This window comes from Onychomys torridus, chromosome 18 (assembly GCF_903995425.1).
Source record: "Onychomys torridus chromosome 18, mOncTor1.1, whole genome shotgun sequence".
Taxonomy (NCBI): domain Eukaryota; kingdom Metazoa; phylum Chordata; class Mammalia; order Rodentia; family Cricetidae; genus Onychomys; species Onychomys torridus.
Genome location: NC_050460.1, coordinates 56607538 through 56633979, shown reverse-complemented (window position 1 = coordinate 56633979; position 26442 = coordinate 56607538). Strand labels below are relative to the sequence as shown.

Sequence of the window (26442 nt, the reverse complement as noted above, 5' to 3'; positions counted from 1 at the left end):
TTTTGGCCATGATATGGACTGACAACTTACTGTGAATTTCATTTCCATTTCCCTGATGACTAATGATGCCGAATACCTTCTCATATGCTTACATTTCAATTGTTTGCCCTTTACTATATGTTGTCTTCAAGTTATTGCATACTTCTCTAAGATAAGTAAATATTTTGAATACATTCTCCTATATATAGTATACCTTTGCTTATATGCTTTAGGGTCAAACTTTAAAAATCCTGATGCCCAAATATCAGTTGCTTTTGACTCATGTTATTTTTGTGTCCTAAATAAGGAGCCTTTGTATGCTCAAGAACACAAAGATTTTCACTAATGTTTCTGTCCATAAGCTTCATATATATATATGTTATCATTTGAGTCTACCGGTCAACTTCAGTATGTCATACTCAGAATCTATACCTACCCTCATACTAAATAAACCTGACAGTATGTCATATACATATCTAGTTAATCAGAATCCTATGTAGACTACTCCTATCCTCATACTAAATAATCCTGACATTTGTGCTACCCCAGGACTCTGTCCACTTTCTGATCTCTCTTCAGTGAAACATAACGTCAGTGTCATACAGTAAATGTTGAAATCAAGCACTCCAAATCTTCCAAATGTTTTGCATATTCAAATCCCTTTGCATTCCATGTAAATACAAAATTATCTTTTATTTTGTTGGATTCTGTTAAAGACTGTAAGACTGTTCTGGCAGAGAAATAATCTATGATATTACTGGTGTATGCTGCACTGTCAAATACCCCCACACTTTACAGTGACTTTAAACAATAAACATTTATGATCTCATGATTTCCATGGGTCCAAAAGCTTAGCTGGATAACTCTAGCTCCAGGTCTTCAGTGAAAAGGCAAATCAAGCTACTGGTTATCCCAGACAGACAGGAGGAAAGGTGTAGGGTCTCTTTCAAGTTCATTGGCAATGGGTGACAGTGAGCCTCAGAGCTGCTGCTAAAGCTTACTCACATGGTCCTCCACAAGAACAAGTTCACCACAAGGCAACTACAGAGGGTTCCCACAGAGAGAGAGAACCTAAGAGGAGCACTCACAACCGAAGCCAATCATTTTATAACCTTCTCTAGGAAGTGCCATTATCTTACTTCTGCTATAATCTATTCATTAGAGACAAATCATCAGGTCAGCCAACACTCAACAAGAGCAGCAACATTCAACAAGGCAATAATAACTACCAGGAGATGAGCTCACCGAGAGAGTTTATAGACTACAACAGTTACTTCTGGCTCTCCTAATCCTTTGGGAAGTTACTTCTGAGGTCTTTGGGGCAGGCCTAGAGTATCAAGCACTATACTTTATTCCCTATCTGTTCAAGGAGGTTTCTTCATAGTGGCTGGTGTGAATTCACATGATTCCCTACCCAATGTAAACTACCAAAAGAGTTTGCAACTGCTGCTGAAGAATTCTTCCAGCCAGGCCTTGTCAGCTTCACTCCAGGCACAGTCAGTCAGCTGGCCTCAGGCAAAGATTCAAAAGGATACCTATGGGAATGTCTGGACCCTTTCTGTGTAGCTTCCTCTTCCCAGACCGTGCCCTGAAAATTCTATGGGTCTCATTTTCCTTGGATGTTGATTTGTAGCCTCAGATCTAACTGGTTTGTCCTTCTCTGTTCTAAGTTGGTTCCTAAACCACCAACTAGAAACTGCCTCCAGAAAAACAACGTGAGCCACAGTAGGACTTCCCTCATCTGTTGGCATTTTTGTCAGGGACCACAGTGGTGCAACGTCTGAAAACAAAGTTCCCGACATTTTGTCCAGCTTTCCACTTGTTTGTGACCGCTCCTGCTATTCCACATCACGAGGACTATCCCTGCCCATAGAGTTTTTAGGAAACTAACACGGCCAACCTTGGTGCTGTCCCAGAGATTCTAGTCACACAGATGATGTCTAGGAATCTGGTTCTAAACTCTTTATGTAGTTTTCTGTGCAGATAGGCTTGAGAGACAATGGACAGAATAACCATGTATCAAAGAGCATTATAATGAGTTTTGTTTCTAGCTACAGATATTTTTAATCCTCCTACCTTCAAAAAGATGTTACAAAATGATGTCTTAGACATGAAATGTAACAGATAGATGCTAGAGAAGCTTCATCTTATTCTGTCTATTTGAGGTTTGATTTACTTGGTATCTTGCTTGGTACCTTCAGGTTTTCTTTTCAAAGTCTGATTAATAGAGAACATCTAAAACACATTAAAGCTGCAGGCAAAACATGGAGCTTCCTTGCCTTCCTTTTAAATTAAGACGACATCTTGCATAAACATGAAAAAGCAAAACCATTGGCTGAGAAACGGCACTTACCCTAGACTTTAAAAGTCCACTCACAAATTACAGGGCTAATCATTAACCCAATATAGAAGTCAAAAAGAAAATGCCCCAGGTCCCCATTTTAGGGTGAATGTTAGTCACAGCTATCCTTATCACATCTTTCCTTTAGCTACCCTCACCCATGTTAAAGTATTTCACTTCAGCCACACTCTGAAAGTGTCTGGGGAAATGGCAGAACAAGAAGGTCTGAGCTCCACAGAGAACAGCCTTTTGCCTTGCTTCTGGCTGCACTCTAACAATGGCAAAGAACAGCAACTCTGAAACTCAGTTACAATGGACCAGCAATGTCATATTCTTGAGCTCGACTGCAACCATGAACAACTCTTCTCCCAATTCATGCCTATGTAGATCCACATTTAATTCTGTGTTGTGTATCTGCAAGTGTGTAGATATGTAGACTTGAGTTCAGGTGTCCAAGGAGACCCAGAAAAGAGTGTCAGATCTACCCCTGGAGCTGAAGTTACAGGCTACTGTGAGCTGTCTCACATGAGTGCTGGGGTCTGAACTTGGGTCCTCCACAAGAGCAGTAAGCTCTCTTAAATGCTCAGCCATCTCTCCAGCCATCAAGTTTGTAAGTATTGAAGTGATCTGCTAGACAGCAAGATCAAATATGCCAGCTACATACTCAGAATCAATGTTTTCCAGAAGAGCATCACAATTTATAACTTGCCTCGATTAAGGATACTCATGGTAATTTACCAAGCTAATCTTACAAATATCTTCTGAGGCAGCCCATTCGCCCACCTGAGATGTGTGCATGGCTGACGAAGAGGATCTACCATGCAAATTTAACCTTTCTGAGCCTTCAGTGACCCCGGGCACTCACCTGCATGGGGGACACAGCAGCTGCAGGAGGGGTTTTCATGGGACTTGGACTCAGAGGAGTTCGAGGAATTGCAGCTGCAGCAGCATTGGGTACTACAAAAATGGCCAACGAGAAAGTTAATGATTAAACCCCTCACGGTGCACGGTAGTCTCCTATCAGCCAATGCTCCTCATTTCCTGCAAACTGTACGCTGTGGACAATGCCTGACCTATGCTGAATCCTCACAGGCAGAGCCCATGACACAGGTATTGCTTCTCCTACCAGGCTACTGGTTTGCTTTCCTGGGCCAGCCAGTACTTCATTCTTTGCTATTTAATTACATGGCTAAAATACTCCATCAATCAATGAAATTTAAAGAAAGAAAACAAGAAGGATGGGGTATAGCTCAGTGGTAGAGCACTTTTAGCACGCATGAGGCTCCAGGTTCCATCCCCAGCATCATTACGTAGTTTTAAGAAACAGAGTAAGAGGCACACGTGGCAGTGAACACCTATAATCTCAGTGCTTCAGAGGCTGAGGCAGAAGGATAACAGGTTGAGACTAGACTGAGCTACTTAGCGACTATTCTGGTCAACTTGGGCTGCCCAGCAGGACCCTGTCTCAATAAACAATACAAATGCACACCAACACCTAAGACAGCAGATATGTCTTCAGGGTTAGTGCTGTAAGAGCTACCTCATCAAGAGCCTCGCCTGTTTCTGACCCTGAAGCGCAGTGTTGTTGGGCTGTACAAAGCAAAAGAAGAGTAGCCCAGCAGCTACAGAACCTTGATCTGAACTCCATCCCAGTTATAAGAGAACTACAGCATTTTAAACAAGAAAACTCTCTCAGGGGCAAGGAGAGTAGAAGTTTACTGGTTACTAGCTAACGGTGGCTTGAACTAAAGTTTATGTCACTAAAAATGAAGAAAGGGAACAGAACAAAGGAGTCCACGTTGGAAGTCAGACAGTGAGGCAAAGGGTTAAGCAGAGTCTTAGGTTTCTGGTTCCAATGACTGAGTAGAACTGTGCTTGCACTAGGTTTTGGGAATGATGAAGCTGGAAAATGGGGTCTGGTCTGAACACAGGATGCCTAGAGATGCTCAAGTGTCAATGTCAAGAGGTACTTGGTATACAGAATTGAGAAATTCGGAGGAAGGTTAGGAGCTAGAGTTGTGTCTCCAGAAGTCTACACGTAACGAAGAGACGAGAAATCACAGGGGTGAGTATGATCCATCTAGGGAGAAGAGGTACTGCTCAGCATGAGAAGGAGGGTGTGTAGCTAAGACCAGGATTTCTAAAGCAGGGTACATTCCACAGGCCTGGAGAACTTGCCTTAACTCATGATACCTAAGATGACACTATGTGACACTACATACTACATGCACTGGAGGACACCATATGATACCGTTTGCAAGCTGAAGAATCTGAGAGTGGTACAGGAGGGTAAGTCAAGTGGACAGAAGCACAAGCCTTGGGAACACAGACAAGGAAGCAATTGAATTACCTTGAGATGCACTGTCAAAAGACTTGATGAGGGTTTTTACTGTAGGAGTGGGCTCTGAGGAAGTCGAGGACCTTCTGCTCAGTCCCATCCCTTGCCGCAAGGCTGCTAGATCTCTTTCCACAGCGTTCATGTAGTTGTAGACCCGGCCTCGCTCCTCCTCTTGCCTAACAGAAACAGTGAAATAAAGCCATTTGAATGTATAAAAAAATACACATTTTAAAATTACAGATCGAAAAGCAGTAAAAGGTATTAGGGTTTGTTTTTTGTTTTTTTAAATTGCACCAGTTGACCACAGCAATTGCCTGACCTAATATTCTTTGCCTGGTAAACAGCAGGAAATGATACTGAAATGCTCCTATCAGGTTATCCTAAGCAGGTTAAACAGCCATCAGTTCCATTTTCATTAAGTGTCAGGTGAGGACACCAGTAATCAATTAGCAGTAAATCGGGAGGCAGCCTGGCCACAGCCTGACTCAACTGGGAATCTCTGGCTCTGTGCTGCCAGGAAGACATAGGCCTTCTCAGGCATCTGGGAATTCATGAGCAGCTGTTTCCAGCTGAAGCACTGTGCTCACATAGGAGCATACAAAGGGATGGAACCAAAAGCTCTAGCTCCCTAGGAACGAGGCAAAACTGCCACAGTCTCCAAAGAGAATCCCTGCAAAGGACTGGAAAAGCTCATGAAATTAATTAAGACCACAAAATAGTTTATTCAGCTCTGTGAGTTCTAGGCTAGTCTGGTCTACATACAGAGTTCTAGACCAGCAAAGGCTACACAACGTCTCAAAAAAAAAAAAAAAGATAAATAAATAAAAATCTAAGAATATTTTATAAAGAATTTTATTTTCCAAATTCAAAAATTGCTAGGAAAAATAACAGTGTCTTAGCCAAGTGTAGTGGTATATGCCTTTAATCCCAGCACTCATGAGGCAGAGGCAGGTGGATCTGTGAGTTCAAAGCCAGCCTGGTCTCTATATAGTGAGCTACAGCCAGGATTACACAGGCCTTGTCTCAAGATAAATAAATAGAAATGAAATATGTATTTAAGTGCTTAGAAGACAACTATATTCTCATTTCTTCTGTATTAAAACTATTGAGATATTAAAAAATGCAGATTTCAAACAAATGTGCATTTGGAATAAGGGAGAATATTTTAATAACCTTTTCAGATAATTACAGATATTCTATGATACACACTAAAATGCAACAATGGGTAGTTCTAAATTTTTGCCAGGCGAGGCAAGTAACTTAGTCCTGAGCCCCTGCCTGAGCAGGCAGGTAGAAGGCCCTGGGTTAAATCGGCAGTAGGGGCGGGATGGCGGGGGGCGGGATGGCAGGGGCGGGACGGAGGGGCACGGACAAGGACGGACGACTTCGCCGCAGACTGGAGACGAGGTGCAGGACTGAAACACCTGTGGAGCATGGACGAGGAAGCTGTGTGGGAACCAGCAGCACTCAGAAGACAAACGGCAGCTACGATGCAGAAAAGGAAGCCGCGCACGTAAGCTTCTCCTACCCTGTCCATTAAAATCCACTGGTCTGTCCAACACTGCAAAAGGATCTTCTACCCATCTGATTCTGTACTATCATATATTGATCATAAAAAAAAAATACCGGCATTACACAGGTTTTTCAAATGCCTTTACTCACACAGTACATCTTGCAATGGCAGATACATTTTCCAAAATTCTAACGCTCCCCTGAATATCTACATTTCTTTCTTTTTTTTTGGTTTTTTGAGACAAGGTTTCTCTGTGTAGCTTTGGAGCCTTTCCTGGTACTCGCTCTGTAGCCCAGGCTGGCCTCAAACTCACAGAGATCCGCCTGCCTCTACCTCCCGAGTGCTGGGATTAAAGGCGTGCGCCACCACCGCCCGGCTGAATACCTACATTTCATCAACAACAAATACCATCAGACTTGTCCCTCGAAGGGACAGGCTCCTAATCGTTATCAAGGAACTTGCAGTCAAATGTCAGAGTCTGAACAGCGAGTTTCTCTCCCAGTCATTCGCAAACACAAATGCCGTTCCATGAGAAGAGCAAAGCAGCTCAGACCAAGACTGTCACAGTGCTCACCTCAAGGCAACCTCACGCCAGGAGACACAGCTTTAAGCGGAAGTGCCCGCTCACACTTCCCATTTTGTCACACGAAAGGTGACAACAAGGCACTCCGAGACTGAAGTCTGGGAAAAGTCGTACTTTTCCCCTTGAAGAAAGGGATGTTTAAGTGAAGCCCACGTTTTGTTTCATTTGGGTAGTTTTGCACTGAAAAAATTGTTAACATGTATTGTAACGGGATCGTGACTACAAGTGTAACTTGACGTAAGGCCTTGGTTGTCAAGCTGACATTTGCTCTTCGCTCTCAATGCAAACATCAGCACAGTGAAAACTGTCAGGAGCCTGTTCGCATGACTCTGACGCCTAAGAGCAAGGGGTCCTGGCAGCATCACTTGACAGTCACTGCTGTGTAAGGTGCTGCCGTCCCTTTTCAATAGTGCATGGGGGGAGGGGGCACGGGGCCAGAAGAGAGCAACATGTCCCCTGGAACTCAGGTTACAAGTAGTCCTGAGTCACCTGACAAGGGTGCTGGACGCAAGTTCAGATCTTCTGGGAAGAGCAGAAGTACTCCTAACCACTTAGCTACCTCTCCAGCCCCAAGATGCTGCCTCTATTAGCAGGCATTTCTTTGAAATATAAAGACTATAGCAAGCGTTCAGGAGCCAACGGAATGATCCTTCAAGAACTGAATTTTAGGGCTTGGTGATAGAGTACTTGCCTGGCATGTATAAGGCCCTAAGTTTATCCCCAGCACGATGGATGGATTGATGGGCAGACAGAACCAACTTCAGTCACTCAGGGTTAACTATGAATGAGGCGTTTCTGCTAAGCTATTTATTTAATAATATACAGAGGACAATATAAAGAGTAATGCCAGCTCTACACCAACGGGGATTCATTAGGCCTCATTCCAAATTCTACCTGAGGATGCCAGGGGATAACACAGCAACACAGCAAGACTAAGCAATAATTAAATAAAAGCCTTTCAAAGAAATACTGCTTTTCCCTATGCCTAATTAAGATTTATTCAAAGTAAAGTAAAATCAAATTCTTAATAATAACAGCAAACACATACATTCTCTGTCACTCAGACTCTGTCGTTGTGGAACTCAGCATATCACAGGTATTGCCTCCTATGGTCATTTTTAGGGGTTTCCAACAATCTCTAAGTTAGATGTGGGGGTACATACTACCTTGGAGGTCATTGAAAAATGGAAATTCTGCAAGCTAATGATGGGAAGAAACTTACACTGTACCTATCAGTTGTTTCCCCAAAACCAGTAACTCACGTTCACTGGTCGATCACTTTGCACACATTAGTTCATTTACTCCTTATAGCACTACAGAGCACCTCCTACTGCCGACATGTTAGAGGGAGAGAACCCAGGCGCAGGGAAGGCAGGACTGTTAACTGAGATCACACATCTTCTAAGAGGCGGGGTCAGACGGAAGCCGACGCTGTCTACTACAGTCTAAAGAGAAGTAAGAGTGCTGGACTGTGCTGCACTGTGAGCGTGGACACGAAAACAGCACTAGTGGCGCGTCACTGAATTGAGGCTTCACCGTTCCTTACTGAAACACACAACTGGATTCTCAGCACATACTTGCGTGACTTTATTCCCTCCAATTCTTTTGTGAGTTTCTCATTTCTCTCTTGAGCCTCGTGTAAGCGCTGCTTTAGGTCACCAATCTCTTCTTGGGCTTCGGATTTGATGTCGTTTGCGATGACCACTGCAGTCTGGAGATCAGCCTGAAACTGCCGCCATTCTGCAGATTCTTCCTACAGTCAAAAGTTAACCTTTTACTTCCAAAGGAGAGCAATGCAGATTTACTTAAAGGAATATAATTTATGATTAGTTTGCCCTAGCAAGTCATATTCTTGAATGGTGACTTTTCTTCTAATCCCAAGAGTTGCTGTTATCTATTTTTAACAGACAAAGCAGCTCTTATTGGTGAACTTGTTCCTAATGAAGGAAAGATGTGCCATCTGATCTTCCCACAGAGCTATCAAGTATTCAGAGTGCTCAATAAATATTAACAAGAAAAAATGTTAGACTTCCCTTCCTCGTCAAGTTTCAAAGCCAAGTCTTATGAAAACAAATATCATCAAAAATTTAGAGCTTTACCTCTGGAACTCTTGAGAAGGTATATAGAGGGTATGTGAAGGTATATAGAGGGTATGTGAAGGTATATAGAGGGTATGTGAAGGTATATAGAGGGTATGTGAAGGTATATAAGTGGCATGTGAAGGTATATAGAGGGTATGTGAAGGTATATAAGTGGCATGTGAAGGTATATAAGTGGCATGTGAAGGTATATAAGTGGCATGTGAAGGTATATAAATGGTATGTAAAGGTATATGAATGGTATGTGAAAGTATATAAGTGGTATGTATGGATGCATAAATGGTATGTGAGCCATACTGTGAAAAACTATAAATACCCTGACATCAAAAACTAGCGGAAAGGAAAAGGAAGAGGAAGCCAGAAGAAAAACTGAACTCAGTATAGGCAGACACAATCGTACAAAGCGGCTGTAAGGAACTGAGGTCTGCCGCTTCCCACAGACAACAAGGATGCGGGTGTGGCTGGCGGAGAAGTCTCCCCGGGGGCTTCACTTCCCCCAGAGCCACAGCTGGCCTTGCATGAGCCCTCTCAACCTCAAAGTGATTTTCTAATACCATGAAAGCAGCCAGAACAACTGTGTCAGGACTCATGGTCTACGATTAGCATTCTCTCCCTCCACATCTTAGCAGCCTGGGTGCTGGCAGCTAACCCAACCCAACCCAGAGAATGCAGAAATCTCACATAAAAACAGCCTCATTTGTGATTTTAAAATCATGTTAGTAAACTTTCTTTTCAAAATGTAATACATTTCTTTACTGTATCTCCCTAAAATGACTGCCCATAAATCACTACCAGTACATCCTCCTACCTGAAATCCAGTGTCAGGCCCAACTTAAAATAAGGGCACCTGCTTTCAGCCCAAAGCCCAGTGTGGCCGACACCCCACTAATCTACAGATTAAAGTCATGGCGCTCGTTCCAGAAAACCGTGCTTTCTAATGACAGCACATGAAGATTCACCCTACCCGAAGTCTCCTGTGAAGTGTCTTGATTTCTCTTTCCATGTCATGCTTTTGGTCCTGGAGTTTTTTAACAGTATCTGAAAAGATTACAAAGATCAAATAGTTCTCCTTAAACCTAATGTTCTTAATGATCTCACATGTTCAAAAGAAATGATATAGAAGAGGTGCTAAAATGTGATCATCAAAATAGTTTTCCTGCACAAAGACTTGTTTACTGTCATCACAAAACTTAAAAGCATGAAAGAATATTCACTCCAAGATTACAGTTTTTGCATCACTTCCTAAGTAAACTGAAAGCAATTGCTATAAACATACGTATTGGCACAAAGCCAACCAAAACATCGAATGCTATTAAAATATGAACTTTTAATCACAGAACTTACCACTCTAAACCATGCAAGCGTAACTCCCTTTATACATTGGAATAAATTCCAGAAAAATGAAATCAGCAAAATTATTTATACAACTGATTGTAATATCCAGAGAGCTACCAATTAATCTATGGAACAGAAGCAGTAAATACAATAGGAAATCACATACTGTTTGGTTGGAAGGAAGTTCTGCCTTAAAAGCCATGCACAAAGAGAAATACCTGAGGAGGGCACCATGCTGTACTGTCCTTCTGAACAGCTGCCCCACTCGGTGCCCTGACAGCTCGGGAATACCTCACTTCTTGGCCGTGCACGGTAATAATCCCTTACTGAGATTTTGCCTACTGATGCTATAGTTCCCTTGCCATTCTCATTCATATTTTCTCTCCTCCTCGTCCCACATACACATGAAATGAAAATCAACCAACCTTTCAAATCCAAGTCTTCATATATGTTATGCATATGTTTTCAACCACCGAACTACATCCCAGCCGTGGGTGTGTGTGTGGGTGTGTGTGTGTGTGTGTGTGTGTGTGTGTGTGTGTTAACCTTTACGTTAACCTTTTTGTTTGTTTGCTTTGGAGACAGGGTCTCATTATGCCCTGGCTTTCCTAGAACTCACTATGGAGACCAGGCTGGCCTCTAACTCAGAGATCTGCCTGCCTCTGCCTCCTGAGTGCTGGAATTAAAAGGTGTGTGCCGCCACATTCAGCTTTTTTAAAATCAGAGTGTGTGTGTGAGAGAGAGTGTGAATGAGAAAGAGAGAGCTGGCGTGCTCGTGGAGCACAGGTGTACAGGTCAAGGGACACCTTATGAGGCGCCTCTTCTCTTCCACCTTGGGTTGCAGGACTGAGCTCAAATTAATCAGTCATGCATGGCAAACAATTCTGCCCAGTCTCTCACGATCCCATGATATTTTTTTAAATGACATGAATTAACTTCAGTAATAAAATGTTGGTATGAGCTATTATTAGAAGCACATAATATCTTCTAAAGTTGGATAAAATAGGCAAAAACGATGGAGAGGACAGAATAAAATGAGATAGCAGGGGACGGACGGATGGACAACCTAATGTTGGCAGCCAATAGTTAATGTCTCCACTAGGAGACATTGCCCCCACAGTTGTTTAGTAAAGTCAGGGTCCATGAAATCAAATGTTCAAAATGTATTCATTAATTCAACAATCATCTTGTAAGTATAAACTACGAACCAGGGGGTTTTCTAGATAATGAAGATATAAACAAAAAGACACTTAGTTTCCACCTTCTTAGAGATTAAAAAAAAAAAAAGGTAACGCCGCACTGAGCTAGTGAAGCAGGATGACTTCATCTTCAAGAGATTAAATTTTAGAGGCTGTCACAACTGAAAGCTACTTCAACCCTCCTTTAACCGGGAAACTGAGGCCAGACAGGCCACCCAGTCCAATCAAGGCAAAGTGGACACGACAAGTGGGCAAATCCATGGCCCTGTTCTCTGCTGACAGAAACAAGGGTGACTCTGAAACCAGCAGGGAAACCTGTTCCTTGTCAGCTTGCACATGGGTGAATCTGGACACTCGGACACAGACAAAGGACTAAAGACTCTAGAGATCCTGCCTGTCTTTACACAGTCCACTAATGCACAAGGGTTGCTTGTTGTTCTGTTTGATTCGAGGGTACCTCCCCATTTAGTCCTTGCTTGCCTGGAACTTGCTATGTAGACTAGACTGGTCTTGAACTCCCAGAGAGTCACCTGCCCAAGATATTTCATAAGAAAAACAGTCAAACAAGAAAATTCTCTTCAAACTGGCTAACAAACGTATTCCTGGGGGCTAGAGAATTGGGTCAGTGACTAAGGACACTAGCTATTCTTCCACACGACCCAGGTTCAGTTCCCAGCACCCACGTGGCACCGCACAACTGTCTGCAACTCCAGCTCCAGGGTATCCAAGACATATCCACACAGGTAAAACACATATACTAACAAAATTTAAATTTAGAAACTTGTTTTCCTTTTCTTCTGGTCACAAAGGACATCATTGTCAGGCATACTTCACATGACGTCAACTGTATTACAGCTCACTTTTAGCACCTGCCATCTTGAGTCTTATGGCACATTAAACTCCCTCCCATGCGCATCTCAGACTGGTTATAAAATTCCAATTTCATCAGCTCCTTTTGTTCTGGCCTTTTCTTCATCGACCTCTACACTCATGTCCACAGACTTCACATAATCATTCTTAACAAGGACATTTGTTGCTGCTGGTACTACACATGAATTGCTGCCCTGTTATTACTCCTTTTAAATAGAAGGAAAGCTGCCAGAGAGAGGACATGATTAAACAGCATAAACTGTACCCAACGGTCTTTGGGGATGTGATTTAAACTTTATGATCATGTTTGTACTTTTCCTCAGAAATAAAAAGTTAAGAAATGGTAACATGCTTTTCCTTCCCAATATCGGAGGAGTTTCTATTTAAGTTCTATATCTAGAGACTACTGCTACCTAGCACAGTCAAGGGTCAGAGGAGAAGGAAGCACCCACACCCACACACTCAGGAACCTTCAAACGTGCTTCCTTCCTCTCCAGGTTTCCTAGCATGAGCAACACTGCCACCTACTGTCTTCAATCCAAATTCTACCAAAAAGCAGAACTATTATCCTCCTTGTCTTTAAATTACAGATTAAACCTCTATTTTTACGGTGCTATTTTTATTTTAGAAATCAGATAAGTTGCTGTTGCATTATTATTCCATTTAACTTTGCTCTGAACAGTTTTGGGCACTGCCCTTCCTGTTCAGTAATGGCTCCATAATTGTCTCGCCACCAATGACCTGTTGCCCCTGACAAATCAGGAGTAATTCATGCTAGCTCTGGTTACAAGTCCACCAATCATGCAGATGTTACCAGGCAGTTACTATGGATCCAGGCTCTGGCTATGGTACTCCTGAGGACTTATTAAAATCATCAACATCCATAGCAACCTTGCTAGCTTCCAAAGCCCAGGAAGCTCTCTGGGTACTACCATAAGTTGCTTCCATCTGGCTCAGCATTTCCCAGTGAATTAACTAAGTGTGATTCTCAGAGAAAAGGAAAAGTCAAGAGTAAACAGTCTGTTAAAAGACTTAAGCAATATGCACTGAACCTGAAAGAGGACATAAATGATTTTCAAATGAACTATATATATATGGTTTTACTTTATTTGTAAATTTTGCTCAAATCTTTATTTTCTCCTCCTTCAAAAAAAAGTGGTTATAACATTTTTCTTAATACTAAAAGTAAGATACGTTTGAAATAAAAAGATAAGAAAACAGAAACTATAGCAAAATAAGATTACCTTTGCCAGGTGGTGGCGGCACACACCTTTAATCCCAGCACGTGGGAAGCAGAGCTAGGCAGAACTCTGTGAGTTCGAGGACAGCCTGAGCTACAGAGTGAGTTCCAGGAAAAGCACCAAAACTACACAGAACTACACAAAGAAATAAATCCTGTCTCAAAAAAAAAAAAAAAAATCCACAAAAAACAAACAAAAAAACTCACAAAAAACAATCAAAGAAAAAAAAACACACACAAAAGATTACTTTTATTTGCATTTGACTTACATCCTTCTATACTTCATGAATCTCTATAGTTTTGGTTTGGTTTTTTGTTTGAACTTGGTCTTACTGTGTTGCCCAGGCAGGCCTTAAATTCCAGCAGAGGCTCAAGATATCCTTCCTACCTCTTGGGACTAGAGATGCACTACCATATCTGGCTAGCTTTTTCTGTTTTAAGCACAACAAGATTATGCTTGTATTGCTTCACAAGCCTGTAGTAAATAATGGAATCCATTATCAGTAAATCCAGATGTGTAGCACCAGCTAGATGGCCCCAGAGTATTCCATCAATAGAACATACCAGAATTTGTTTTCAAAATATGCTATTAACAGAGTTAACATTACTGTGGAATAATTCTTCTGTACGCTGTGAAAATGTATTATTCTCACTGGTTATTAAAGAAGCTGACTGGCCAACAGCTGAACAGAATAAGGTTAGGCAAGAGAGCCTAACTGAGAATTCTGGGAAGAAGAAGGGCAGAGTCAAGACAGTCACCAGCCAGATGCAGAGGGCGCAGAAGATAAAGGTGCCATGTTAATAAAGGTTAATAAAGGTGGCAAAGCATAGATAAGAAAATATGGGTCAGGCTGGGTGGTGGTGGCACACACCTTTAATCCCAGTACTGGGGAGGCAGAGGCAGGTGGATCTCAGGGAGTTCAAGGCCAGCCTGGTCTACAAAGCGAGTTCCAGGACAGCCAGGGCTACTCAGAGAAACCCTGTCTCAAAAAACCAACAACAACCACAAAAAAAAAAAAAAAAAAGTATGGGTTAATTTTAATGTAAGAGCTAGCTAGTAACAAGTCTGAGCCATCAGCTGAGCATTTACTTATAAATAATATTAAGTCTCTGGGTCAGTTATTTGGGAAGCGGCTGCTGATTATTTGGGAGGAGGTGGTTGGGATAGGAAAACTCAGCCTACATACCATAGCTCCAATTTTTTGTTATAAATACAGCAAATGTCTTTACAAAATTGTTCAGACATTACTTAGAGGAAAGTTCCAAAAGTAGAAATGATGAAGGACCACTTACAAGTAGCAACATGAGCTAGTTCAGTGTATACTAGAAGGGTCTACCTCAAGAGTATAATGTTAATTTTTGGGGGGTTTGTTTTAGTCTTTTTGAAAAGTCACTAATTTATTTATAGATTAGTAGAGTACAGTCAAATCAGCGTTTTTAAAAAGGCTTGTGTCTGGCTTTCATTTCCATGTTACATTTTAAACTTTAAATTCTAACTAAAGAAGTAGACTGTGGCTGGTTCTGTTTCTATTGGTTCTTCTAGCCAATAGACTCAGATCTGCGTTTTTCATCTTCACTAGCAAAATGGCAATGAGAACTGTGTACATAAGCTATTTACTAGATTACAACTGTTGAAAATGTAGTTGTGGGGCTGGAGAGATGGCTCAGCAATTAAGAGCACTAGATACACTTGGAGAGGATCCAGTTCCAGTTCCCAGAACCAGTATGGCACCTTAGAACGATCTGTAATCCAGTTCCAGGGGATTCAGTACCCTCTTCTGAACTTTCAGGGCACAAGACACATACACAGCGCACTTACAAAAATACATACAGGCAAAAACTCTACACATAAAATAAAATAAACCTTTAAAAAATATAATAGACTATTTCCAAATTTTGTGCTAGCAAGCAGTCCTGCAGCAAGCACCCACAAGCACATCTGCAAACCTATAATGCTGTTCCTAAGGAGGGATTCCTCAAAGCAGACTGCTAAGTCTTTTAATAAAGGTTTTATCAACACTCTTTAAGAAAGCTGCAATGATCATACTCCTCTCAACTGCACATAAGAATATTGCTCTCTCCTCTTGCATGTGATCAAGCTTTTTAATTGTTCACATTTGCTCAATGAATACTGGCAACTTGTTTTGCATTTTATTTTCTTTTCCATGCCAAGTATCTTTTTTTGGCTTTTTCTGATTTGTATTTTCATATACTTTTACTTCAATATACTATATACATTATATATACACATACACACATACATGTGTATATATACCTCCCCATTACCCTCTGTCTTATTTCCTAGAGACAGAGTCTCTCACAGAACCAAAGCTTGCTATTTCAGTTAGCCTGGCTGGCCAGTGAGCTCTCAAGCATACATACAAAGCCATGCCCAGCTTTCTATGTGATTGCTGGGATTCAAATCAGGTCCTCATGCTTACAGAATAAGTTCTCTTACCCACTGAGCCAGCTCTCTCTCAATCTGAGACCCTGATGTTCCTCCTCCTCATCCTCCTCCTCATCACCATTTTGAGACAGGGTCTCACTATGTAGCCTTGACTGGCCTGGAACTCATTATTTAGACCAGGCTTGTCTTGAACTCATAGAAATCACCAGCCTATGGTGGGTGGGGTTAAAAACGTGCTGTGCCACCACACCCAGAACAGAAGTCAGCTATAGATTGGTGATGACGTCCCTAGCTTTATCTGAGGTGGTCTTTAGTTGATTTTCTTTAGTCAGCTGTTTCTTTTTTAAGATAATAAAATGCCCAGTAAGTTCTGGTTGGTATTTCTTATTTAAAAGGAATATGAATAAGTATTAGTGACATGCACACATTTCTTAACAACTGCAGGAGTCACAGGCTTCTCACTCAGAGTACAGCAACTAGTAAAGGCTGTTGATGGCAGACATCAACAAGAGGACTGGACTCTAACCCAGGTGCTGGGTGGTACATCCATTTCACGGTGGGCTCAAACTGCTCTCTTTTCCCTCTGTATGTTCTCTCTCGTAGACCCATGGGAGCCTGCAGTTCTGCAGACACCAGGGTCATGAGAAGAGCCCTGGCACCCTGTCCTGCTCCTTTATCCCAAAGACTCTGAGCCCAGAAGCAAATCAGCAACGGTGGAGACAGCTAAGTCGGGGGCCTCGGGTCAGTGCCCGGCCCTGAGCAGGCAGTTTTAGTCCATGTTCTCCTTTTCCACCCGGAGCTTGCTGGGAACATCACTACTCTGAGTCTCGCTGACTTCCTCCTGCTCTGCAGGTTTTCCTACTGTTTTATTTCTCCATACCCCTGATTCTACCTGCTTTCCATATTCCAGGAATTACTCAAAAGACTGTCTACTGGCACAAGCCAACTGTTTTCTATCTCAGCATTAGCTTCACTGAGGCTTTTATATTTCATTCATATTGGGTTTTTTGAGAAAGGAAGGACATGGTGATCTGAAGCTTTGTTCTGAACTGGAAGTTGGGAGTTTATATCACATCTTCTGGCTTAGATGCCTCAGCCACTGACTACAGAGCACTGAAGGTCCGGTATACACTGGATGGTACTGGTATGATCTGGGAGTCTCCGGGACTCTAAATGTGCTGTAAATTTGAGATTATTTCATAGGTCATGAATGTCTATCCATTTTCTTCAACGGTTTTCTCTCTGTACCTCCTACTGCACATTGACCACATTAACCCTCAAGTTCACTTCTCTGCTTATTCAGTTTGATGTTTAAATGACTTCAAGTTTTTTTTTATAATACCCGTTAAATTGGGATTTCTGGAATGCCTACCTGTTCTGTTTTGTAGTTTTTATTTCCCTGCAGTTTTCCATTTGTCCTTTCAATTCTGAGATAGGTTCCTCCACATTCTGGAGTCCAGGAGCTGTTGTAAAACCCTATGTTTTAGTTACCAATTCTGAGGTCACTGAGACTCACTACTATTGAACATAGGGATTTATCTTGGGGTACTTGTTGTGTTGTAAAAACAGTGCCAGGGTGGCCTTGGCGGGTGGGGCTAACAGGCAGTCAAAAGTCACTCATACCATGCAGTAATACTCACATGGAAAGTTTTATTGGGGAAAGGAGATGGGAAGAGTGGGAAAGTGGGTGGGGCTGGGAGAAGACGATAAAAATAAAGGGAAAGAAAGGAAAAGAGAGGAAGAGGGGGCTCTCTTGAAGAGGACTTTCCATAAGATGATGTTGTCAGGATGCTGAGTGGGCCAAGGTATTGCCTGCTTATTGGCCGAGTCCCCAAGAGGTGGGTCTGAATGCTAACAGGACTGAGGAGCAACAGCTACTGAATACAGGGTTTATCTCTGGGTGACTGAGGAGTGACTGCTATTGAATACAAGGCTTATTGGGGGGGGGGGCTGATGAATTGTGATGATGCTTGTTAAACTATTCTACAGAGGAAAGCTTGCTTTCTCAAATAACAATTCTTTGTCATCAAATTCATGTAGCATGTGATGTGTGATGAGTTAACTCCAAATGTGAGAATTTTTCTAGAGAAAAAACTCGACTGTCATCAAACTCTAGAGATCTAACATAAAGTAGAAAATGAGTTTAGACACTGGTTATCATTTGAAAGAAAGAGAGACAGAGAGGAAAGTGTGGCAGCACATACCTATAATCCTGTAACTGTGGACACTCAGAGGCAGAAAGTCAGGAGTTTGAAGCTGGTCTACGACAAATAAAACCCCAAATACATGAATACATAAAGCTTGCCTATCATTCATGAGGTCCTGGGATCAATCTGCATTATTTTATTATTTATTACTAGAAGTTGGGAGTAAATAAAGCTATCAAGAGACCTTCTGATGACAACTGAAAAAACCTAACTGTAGGTCATTAGTCTGTAGTAAGAAACTAAGAATGACTTTAGTAGACATGCTCAGGAACTCTTCTCTTAGAGTCCCACGCAGACATCTTTAAGAATTAAACGTCACAGGGTTGGAACTTACTAAGCAGTTCAACACACACATAAACACACACACACACACACAGACACACACACACACAGACATGCAATGTGAAGTGGCGATGACAGTCAGGTGTGAGCACGGAGTGATAAGCACTCTTCTAATATTGACACAGATTTGAACTTTTCATCTCGAAAAGCTGGGGAAGAAGTATGGATTTTTTTTTTTTAATTACTCAGGATTTTTAGTCATTTTCTAGTCAAATTCCACGTGTTGAAAATGAATGATTTGTAAAGCTTTGCCACCCAAATCTTCATCATCTAACATTTTTCTAGCTAATGTTCCAGTTACCACAAGATGTCACTCTTCCCACGTTCAAAGCCCAAAGAATGGCCTGAGAAAAAGGTTAGCACCGGCTTACTAAAAGTACAGGCCACTGAATGAACTCCCAAAGTTAATGGGGAAAACTTAAAAACTTACATGCAAGAAGCAAAATTGCCCGCCTCTCTAAGGATTTATAAGCAGTTCCTGGTTGACGGTGCACACTGCAGTGTAACTGGTGGCTTGCTTATGTGCCTATAAATAGCCCTGCTTTTAAAAAAACTCCACCCACATTCCTGTAAGAAACCCTAATGAAACTCACTGGCTCACATACTAGCTGAAGAGGACGAGATCAGCAGGAGACAGACAGTGGAGTAATGGAATGAATATGATCAAAATATATTATATACACATAAAATATCAAAATGCAGCACTCTTCTGTAAAAATTAATATATGCTAATAAAAACTTTTACATATATAGTAAGAAAGATGCACAATTAAATAAATTCTCGCAAATACAAAATGTAAACTTAATCTAGGGCTGATGAGATGGCTCAGTGGTTCAGATTACATGCTATTCTTCCAGAGGACCTAGTTCAGTCCCCAGCACCTACGCATGTCAGACTGCTCACAACCACCTGGATCTCCAGCTTCAGTGCTCTGACATCCCCCTCTGGACTCCTTGGACACCTGGCCTCACATATGCATAGACCCACACACAGACACGCAAACACATACACAATTTAGGAAGTAAAAATGAATCTTTTTTAAAAAACAAAAAATAAATGCTTGAAAGTTCTTTGACTTTTTTTTTTTTTTTTTTTTTTGTTCTGCGACAGATCTGACTGCTCAGTAGCAGTGGTCAGTAGCTGACGACGGCTCAGAACTCTAATCAATCACTACTGAACACTGAGTCAGAGACACGTCACTGAGATCATGCTGAAGGGTTTCTAAGTTGTAGGTGAGAAAGTTCATGGCAGCCTGTTTCAGTTAGGGTTTCTATTACTGCAGCAAAACGCCATGACCAAAGAACAAGCTGGAAGGATAAAATATTTTTTTGGCTTAGACTTCCAGATCACAGTCATCACTGGAGGAAGTCAGGACAGGAACTGAAGCAGAGCAGGAACCTGGAGGCAGGAGCTGAGGCAGAGGCCATGGAGGGGTGATACTGGCTTGCTACCCCTCCCTGGCTTGCTCAGCCTGCTTTCTTACAGAACCCAGGGTCACCAGCCCAGGGAAGGCACCACCCACAATGGGCTGGGCCCTCCCCATTGATCACAAACTGAGAAAATGTCCTCCAGCTGGGTCTCATGGAGCCTCAACTGAGGCTCCTTCCCCTCTGATGACTCTAGCTTGTGTCAAGCTGACACACAAAACCAGCCAGTGCACAGTCACAACATCACCTCAAAAAGATTCATTCCCGCTGGTAGCACACGCCTTTAATCCCAGCACTCGGGAGGCAGAGGCAGGCAGATCTCTGTGAGTTCGAGGCCAACCTGGACTACAGAGTGAGCTCCAGGACAGGCACCTAAACTACACGTCAATAGAAAAGCCTCAGAATGTTTTAACAAAACTTTGGTCAATAAGTAGATTCAGAGTCTGGCTAACCAGAGCTCAGAATCTCTGACAATTTCCCTCAAATGACCTGTTCTTTGACAGTGTCTCAAATGTCCCCACCAACCTATCGATAGGCCCAATGCTGTATTTGCTAATCAACACTGTCAAGGAATTATAAACTGACAGTGTCCAAAGAAATATTGCATACACCCAATAATTTAAAGACTTTCATGCGTCAGAAAAAGCTACCCCTTCCCTGCAGCTCTGTAATATAAAAGAAAGTGTACAAACGAGAGGCTGTAGTTCAGCGGTACGAAAAGTGGCATTCACGCGGACAAGTTCCTGAGCTTCATCTCCAGCGTCACAAAATCAGGCAGGAGCAGTACATCGTAAAACTTGTTACTAACGTGTGGATCCAGATGAAAGCTACAGACGGGAGTGTTAGAAACGTACTGTTGGAAATCATTTAAACTCCTAACAAGTGGCAGGCAGTACATGGGTGCATGGACTCTGACGGCCCTCCCCACTGTCAGCAGTGTGCTCCTTTGTTCTAACAACCGCTGTCCCTCATTTTTCTATCTACCCATCAACCTAATTTTTCCCAGAACTCCTCGAGGGTGTAGTAATCACAGCCCTTCACCTGGAAAACTCAGTGTGTGGTTTCTAAGAACAGGGATATTTTATGTAAACATAGTGTAATTATCAACTTCCTAAATGGATTATTAACATATCTTTAATCTCTTAGCCACAACTCAATTTTTGATTAGCGCCTTTGTATCATTTTTCCCTGTAGTAATGAACCTGTCTAGACATGGGTATTACGTCTAATTATCATGTCTCCTGAATCTTCTTTCGTCTGGGACATTTCCATAGCCTTTCTCTCTCACAACACTATTGTTCATAGGGCTGCAGCACCCTCCACGCTTCCACTACTAGAAAGACATCATCTTGTTTGTCTAGTGTTCCTCTAAGGTCAGTGTTTGCCTCAGTCAGAATATACCTCACGTGTGCTGTGCCTCGTATCTATGGGTCTCTGTCACTCGTAGGAAACCCCAATGTGCTGCTCAACTTTCCACACTGCCTAAGTGTTCTTTTTCTTTTTTCTCACTTATAACTAATAAACAATTCATAAGACAATAGATTAGGTTCATCTGAAAATCTGATTTCTCAACTTTCTTACAAATCCAAAGTAACTTCAAAATAAAGTTTAAAAATCTACCATGCAAAGTACAATGAAACTTGAAAATGGAGGTTTCATTCTACTATCATACAAGATCTTCAGAGTAATAAGAAAAGTCAAATAAATTTAAAAACAAAAACAAAAACCAGTGCTCTATGATCAGGATGCTACAGGATTAGTTTTGTTTTGTTTTGTTTTGTTTTAAATTCTGGATACTTGCAATCACTAAACATAAACAAACGGCTTTTCTTATGGTCTAGAAAATAACTGACTCCATTGGCTTTTCATGTAAGTGATTTTGCTTAAATCAGAGGCGATTTTCAAGTGATGCTTTTACTGAACATCTGAGAACAAGCCATAGAGACTCAAAGTTTTCCCAACTCGGGAGGCACACTTCTGTCAATTGTGTATCTCTGTAAATCAGCTATGCTGCTGTGTCCAGACTATGTGCTGGTCAGATGACTGTTTTCACCACTGAACACGAGCGAGCAAAGGGTTGAACAGAAGGGAAGGGAAAGCCCTTCGTTACTCACTCTCTAAATCAGAAATGATGAGGTTGTCGTGAAGCTTCACGGCTCGATGCTGCTCTACTTCATCTTCCAGTTCAAAGATAGTTTCCTTCATGTCACTCCTCTCTGTCTCCTTTTCCTCCAGCTCTGATCTTACTTTTTCCAACGTCAGATTCAAGTCTTCAATCTGCTTCTTGGCTTCTTCCTGGAAAGCCCGGTACTCATCTTCTACCTGAAGGAATGATGGCAGTTCAAGATATAACTTCTACAACCCAAGTATTTACCGTTTGACATGGAAGCTAAGTGTGAGCAGCTACGGACGGACCAAAAACCTGGCTAAACACACCATGAGCAACAGCACTACAGCAAGATTTCCATGAGATATGTGTGAGCACAACCCCGCTAAATCACTGACCGAAATCACACTGATGTACCACTGAACTTCACCAGATTATTTATGAAGCATTTGGGGGACATTTTCTCTTTTTTTCCAGTTTGGGCATAAAGTGTGCATTTGCTGAATGATTCACATGCTCTCTTACCATTAAAAAAAAAAAAATGCTGTACTTATGACAGGAGAAGAAGAACTCAAATCAAATATGAAAACAGGAAAAAAATTAAGACTAGCAAGACGGTCCGGTTGGTAAAGTGCTAGCTGCCAAGTCTGAGGACCTGAGTTCAGTCCCCAGCCCCACATGGTGGAGGAAGAAAACGCATTCCAGCAAGTCATCTTCCTCCTATGACTCACAACCAAGTCACATAGACACACACATACAAAAATGGGTAAAACATAAACTTGTCATTTCTAATAGTCTTCATCAATGCATTAGCTCATGGTGCCCCTCAACATGCATCTCCTGAACTGTATCTCTAAAGTGATCACTAACAGACTGGCAAGATGGCTCAGGAGGTAAGGGCACTGGCTGCCCAAAACTGATGACCTGAGTCCAATCCTTGGCGCTCACATGAGAGGAGAAAACCAACTCCCACAAGTCGTCCTGACTGATCCCTCCAGCAACACACACACATTCTAACCCTTCCACCTCTGAAACAAGTGTGAGATGATTAAAAAAAAAAAAAAGGATCAAGAAAATAGTTAAAATATGAGTTATTCAAGTTTTAACCAAAGATGCACCAACACACACACACACCCCACCCCCCCACCCCCCCCCCCCCTTCTCGGTTTTTTGAGACAGGGTTTCTCTGTGTAGTTTTGATGCCTGTCCTGGATTTCACTCTGTAGACCAGGCTGGTCTTGTACTCACAGAGATCCGCCTGGCTCTGCCTCCCGAGTGCTGGGATTTAAAGGCTTGTGCCACCACCATCCAGCTATAACTTCTCCTTAAAACTCATGGCACTTGGGCTGGGGAGATCTCAGCAGTCAAGAGCATTTACTGCTCTTCTAGACAACTCTAGTTCAGTTCCCAGCTCCCGCATCGGGAGTCCCAACAGCCTGTAACTCCAGCTTCAAGGGACCCAGCACCCTCCTCTGGCCTCTGTGGGCACATATCCACATGCCATAAATTAACACAAGCACACATATACATTAAAAAAGAAACAAACTGTGGGACAGAATAGATATCTTGTACAAAAACACTCACTTCAACAATCTCTTGATAAAGAACCCCGGTCAGAACACCAGCAACCTAGCTCAGACTGACTTGAGTCTTCACTAATTTCTGGTGGTCTGAAAGAAAATGGCCCCCAAAGGGAGTGGCACTGTTAGGAGGTGTGGTTTGTTGGAGGAAGTGTGTCACTGTGGGGGTGTGCTTTGAGGTCTCCTATGCTCAAGATACGGCCAGATGTTCAGTTTACTTCCTGTTGCCTGAAAATGTAGCACTCTTGGCTACCTCTCCAGCACCATGTCTGCCTACATGCCACCATCTCCCACCATGATGATCATGGACTAAAGCTCTGAACTGTAAGCCGCCACCTCAATTACATGTTTTCCTTTATAAGAGTTGCCGTGGGCCTGGTGCTTCTTCACAGCAACAGAAACCCTAACTAAGGCAGAACTATTACACTGAACATCTGTAAAATGAGAGACTAGAAGAATCATCTCTGAGCTCTCTCTGCCTGCAGTAATTCCTACATCTCCAAGAAATAGGAGCAGCTGTACTCTGAAACTAGAACTAACTCACAAGAAAATGCTATCTGAAAAAACTACATCTACAGCATGACAAAAAGCAGCAGACATCGCCAATCCCTGAAAACGGAAATCCTGACTCAGCATCGAGCCTGTGCCACAGTGCATTAAAGATGAGGATATAAAGTTCTCTACTGCCCAGAAGGAGGAATGGATTCATTTCAACTACAGACCACCTGGGAAGAATATGGTAATATTACCAGAGAACTTTTACTCTATTTAAGGTAGCACATTTGAGAACTTGAGAATGATTGTAAATAAAAGGCAATGGCGCATTAAGCAAGCACTTCTGTTTTTCAACGAGCATGCTATATATGGCAGCTGTGTGACACTAAATGAGGACATCTTTGCTTGGGCAATACCTTAGCAATGGTGTCCTGTAACCGATTGGCATCATTCCGGGTATGAGCCAGATCTTCCTGCAGGCTGCTGGCCAAGGTCTCTGCCTTTTCCTTGTCCAACCTAACGCTCTCCAGGAGGTCCTGGATGTCAGATTTGTCTCCAGAGTTATGGATGGAGTACAGCTCGGCCACCTTCTGCTTTTCGTTCTCCAGCTGGGCCTTCAGGCGATTCATCTCTATCTGGTCACTGGCCACAGTAGCTTTGTACTCCTCCAGCGTGGCTGCCAGGGCCGCCTTGCCCTTCTGCTCAGACTCAATAATCCGCTCCATGTGGTGGCTGCGCTCTTTGAGCGCGCCTATCATCTCCTGGGCCTCCTTGTTGTCCTGCTCCGCCATCTTCAGAGTGTTGCTCAAGTGCTGCTGGACACCCAGAAGCTGCTCCCGCTCAAAGCGGGCGTTCTCCGCCAGGTCCATGTAGCGCTGCTCCAGCTCCATGTAGCGCCCGCTCTTCACGTCTTCATCTGTGACATAAGAAACGTGATGCTCGTCTAGAAGGGAACGGAAATACTCAATCTGTCGGCCAAAGTGTTCCAGCTTATCACTCTGCTGGCACAGGGACTCCATCAGAATGACCTTCTCCTCTCCCAGCCTCTCGTTCTCACTGTTGAGTTCTTGGGTAATCTGCTGGAGGTCAGCCAACTCCTGCAGAGTTGCCTGAAGCTCCTCACTGGTGCTGTGCTGGTTCTCTTCCATCTGGTGAATCCGTTCTGTCAGGCAAGCCACGGAGACCTCGCTGGCATTCCCACTGCTCCCCTTCCGGGAGCGCTCTACGCTCGGGATGCCCTCCGACTCTGAAGACGAGGGGGCATCCAGAGCGTCATCACTTGAAGTGAGGGGCTGGTAGACCTCGCTGCACTCACTGTCTAGGTTGTCCATAGAGTTACTGTGCTGGTGGTCCATGAGCGTGTTTTCATCCTGACTCAGGAGATCTTCCACTGACCCAGGGGCAGAACCTTCGACTGAAGAGGTCAGAGTTCCTCCTCCATCACTCTGGTTACCGGCGGTGATCTCTGGGCTCAGGGACTGATAGCCAAACAGTTTTTCAGAGTTGTCCAGCCTCTGCTCTAGGGAAAAGCCCAATGCGTTCAACCTGTCCTTTAGCATTCTGTTCTCATTCTTCAGCTGGTTGAGCTCCTCGCGGATGGCTGTATTCTGTTCCTGCAACTGCAGCAAAGTAGACTCCACATCAGTTGGCTGGTGAGCAGTCATGGTCTCCTTCTCTTCAGACTTTTCATCACCTTCGGAAGGCTCCTCGTCGATGCCCAGCTGAGCACGCATGTCTCGGAGTTCGTTTCTCAAATGGAAAATTTCTACATCCTTGGTTTTGGCCAGTGTGAGGAGATCTTTCACCTTGGCTTCCAAAGCAGCTTTGTCGCTGATCTGATTGTCCGACTTAGACTTGCTCATTCGAATGTCACACTCTGCGGCCGTGCGACTGCGAGAGCGTTTGGCCAGTGCCGCATCGCTAGCGCCCTGGCTCACAGAAGGCAGTTTTTTGCTCTGGTTTAGCCGTGTGCGTTCACGTAATCTTTCTCTAGTAGAACTGGATTCTTTATTTCCGGCTGAAGTACTCCGTTTGGTTGAGGAACTGGTGCCTACATGTTCAAAACAAAGAATTTAGGAAAAAATTATTAGCAACAAAAATGCATGTGTTCAGAGCCCGGAACTACTGAGAAGAAAGCGGGGCGGCTACACTGACAGAGACCTGCAATTGGTCATCTTCAAAGTCAATCTCCTTTTTATACATCCAATTTTATACATTAGAAGAATAAATTTCATGGACTATGAACTCTATCTCAATAAAGCTGTTATAAAGACATAACAGGACCAGAACACTGGCTGGAATGCAATATTCTAAGGCAAGCTCAGTTAGGATGGGCTCTAAGATCACCAGTCAGGTGATTAACTACAGGAAACAGCATGA

General features: G+C 42.8%; 1 protein-coding gene across 1 annotated transcript in view; it reads right to left on the bottom strand.

Moving 5' to 3' along the window:
* The window catches only part of Specc1l (sperm antigen with calponin homology and coiled-coil domains 1 like), a 113122-nt gene that overhangs the window by 51441 nt on the left and 35239 nt on the right, over positions 1-26442 (bottom strand). The window contains exons 4-9 of the mRNA XM_036167550.1: positions 24480-26113; positions 21996-22203; positions 9818-9891; positions 8332-8507; positions 4671-4834; positions 3186-3277 (exon numbers count right to left, since the gene is read on the bottom strand). Of these exons, the coding sequence (XP_036023443.1) occupies positions 3186-3277; positions 4671-4834; positions 8332-8507; positions 9818-9891; positions 21996-22203; positions 24480-26113 (2348 nt within the window). The remainder of the gene's footprint in view (positions 1-3185; positions 3278-4670; positions 4835-8331; positions 8508-9817; positions 9892-21995; positions 22204-24479; positions 26114-26442) is intronic.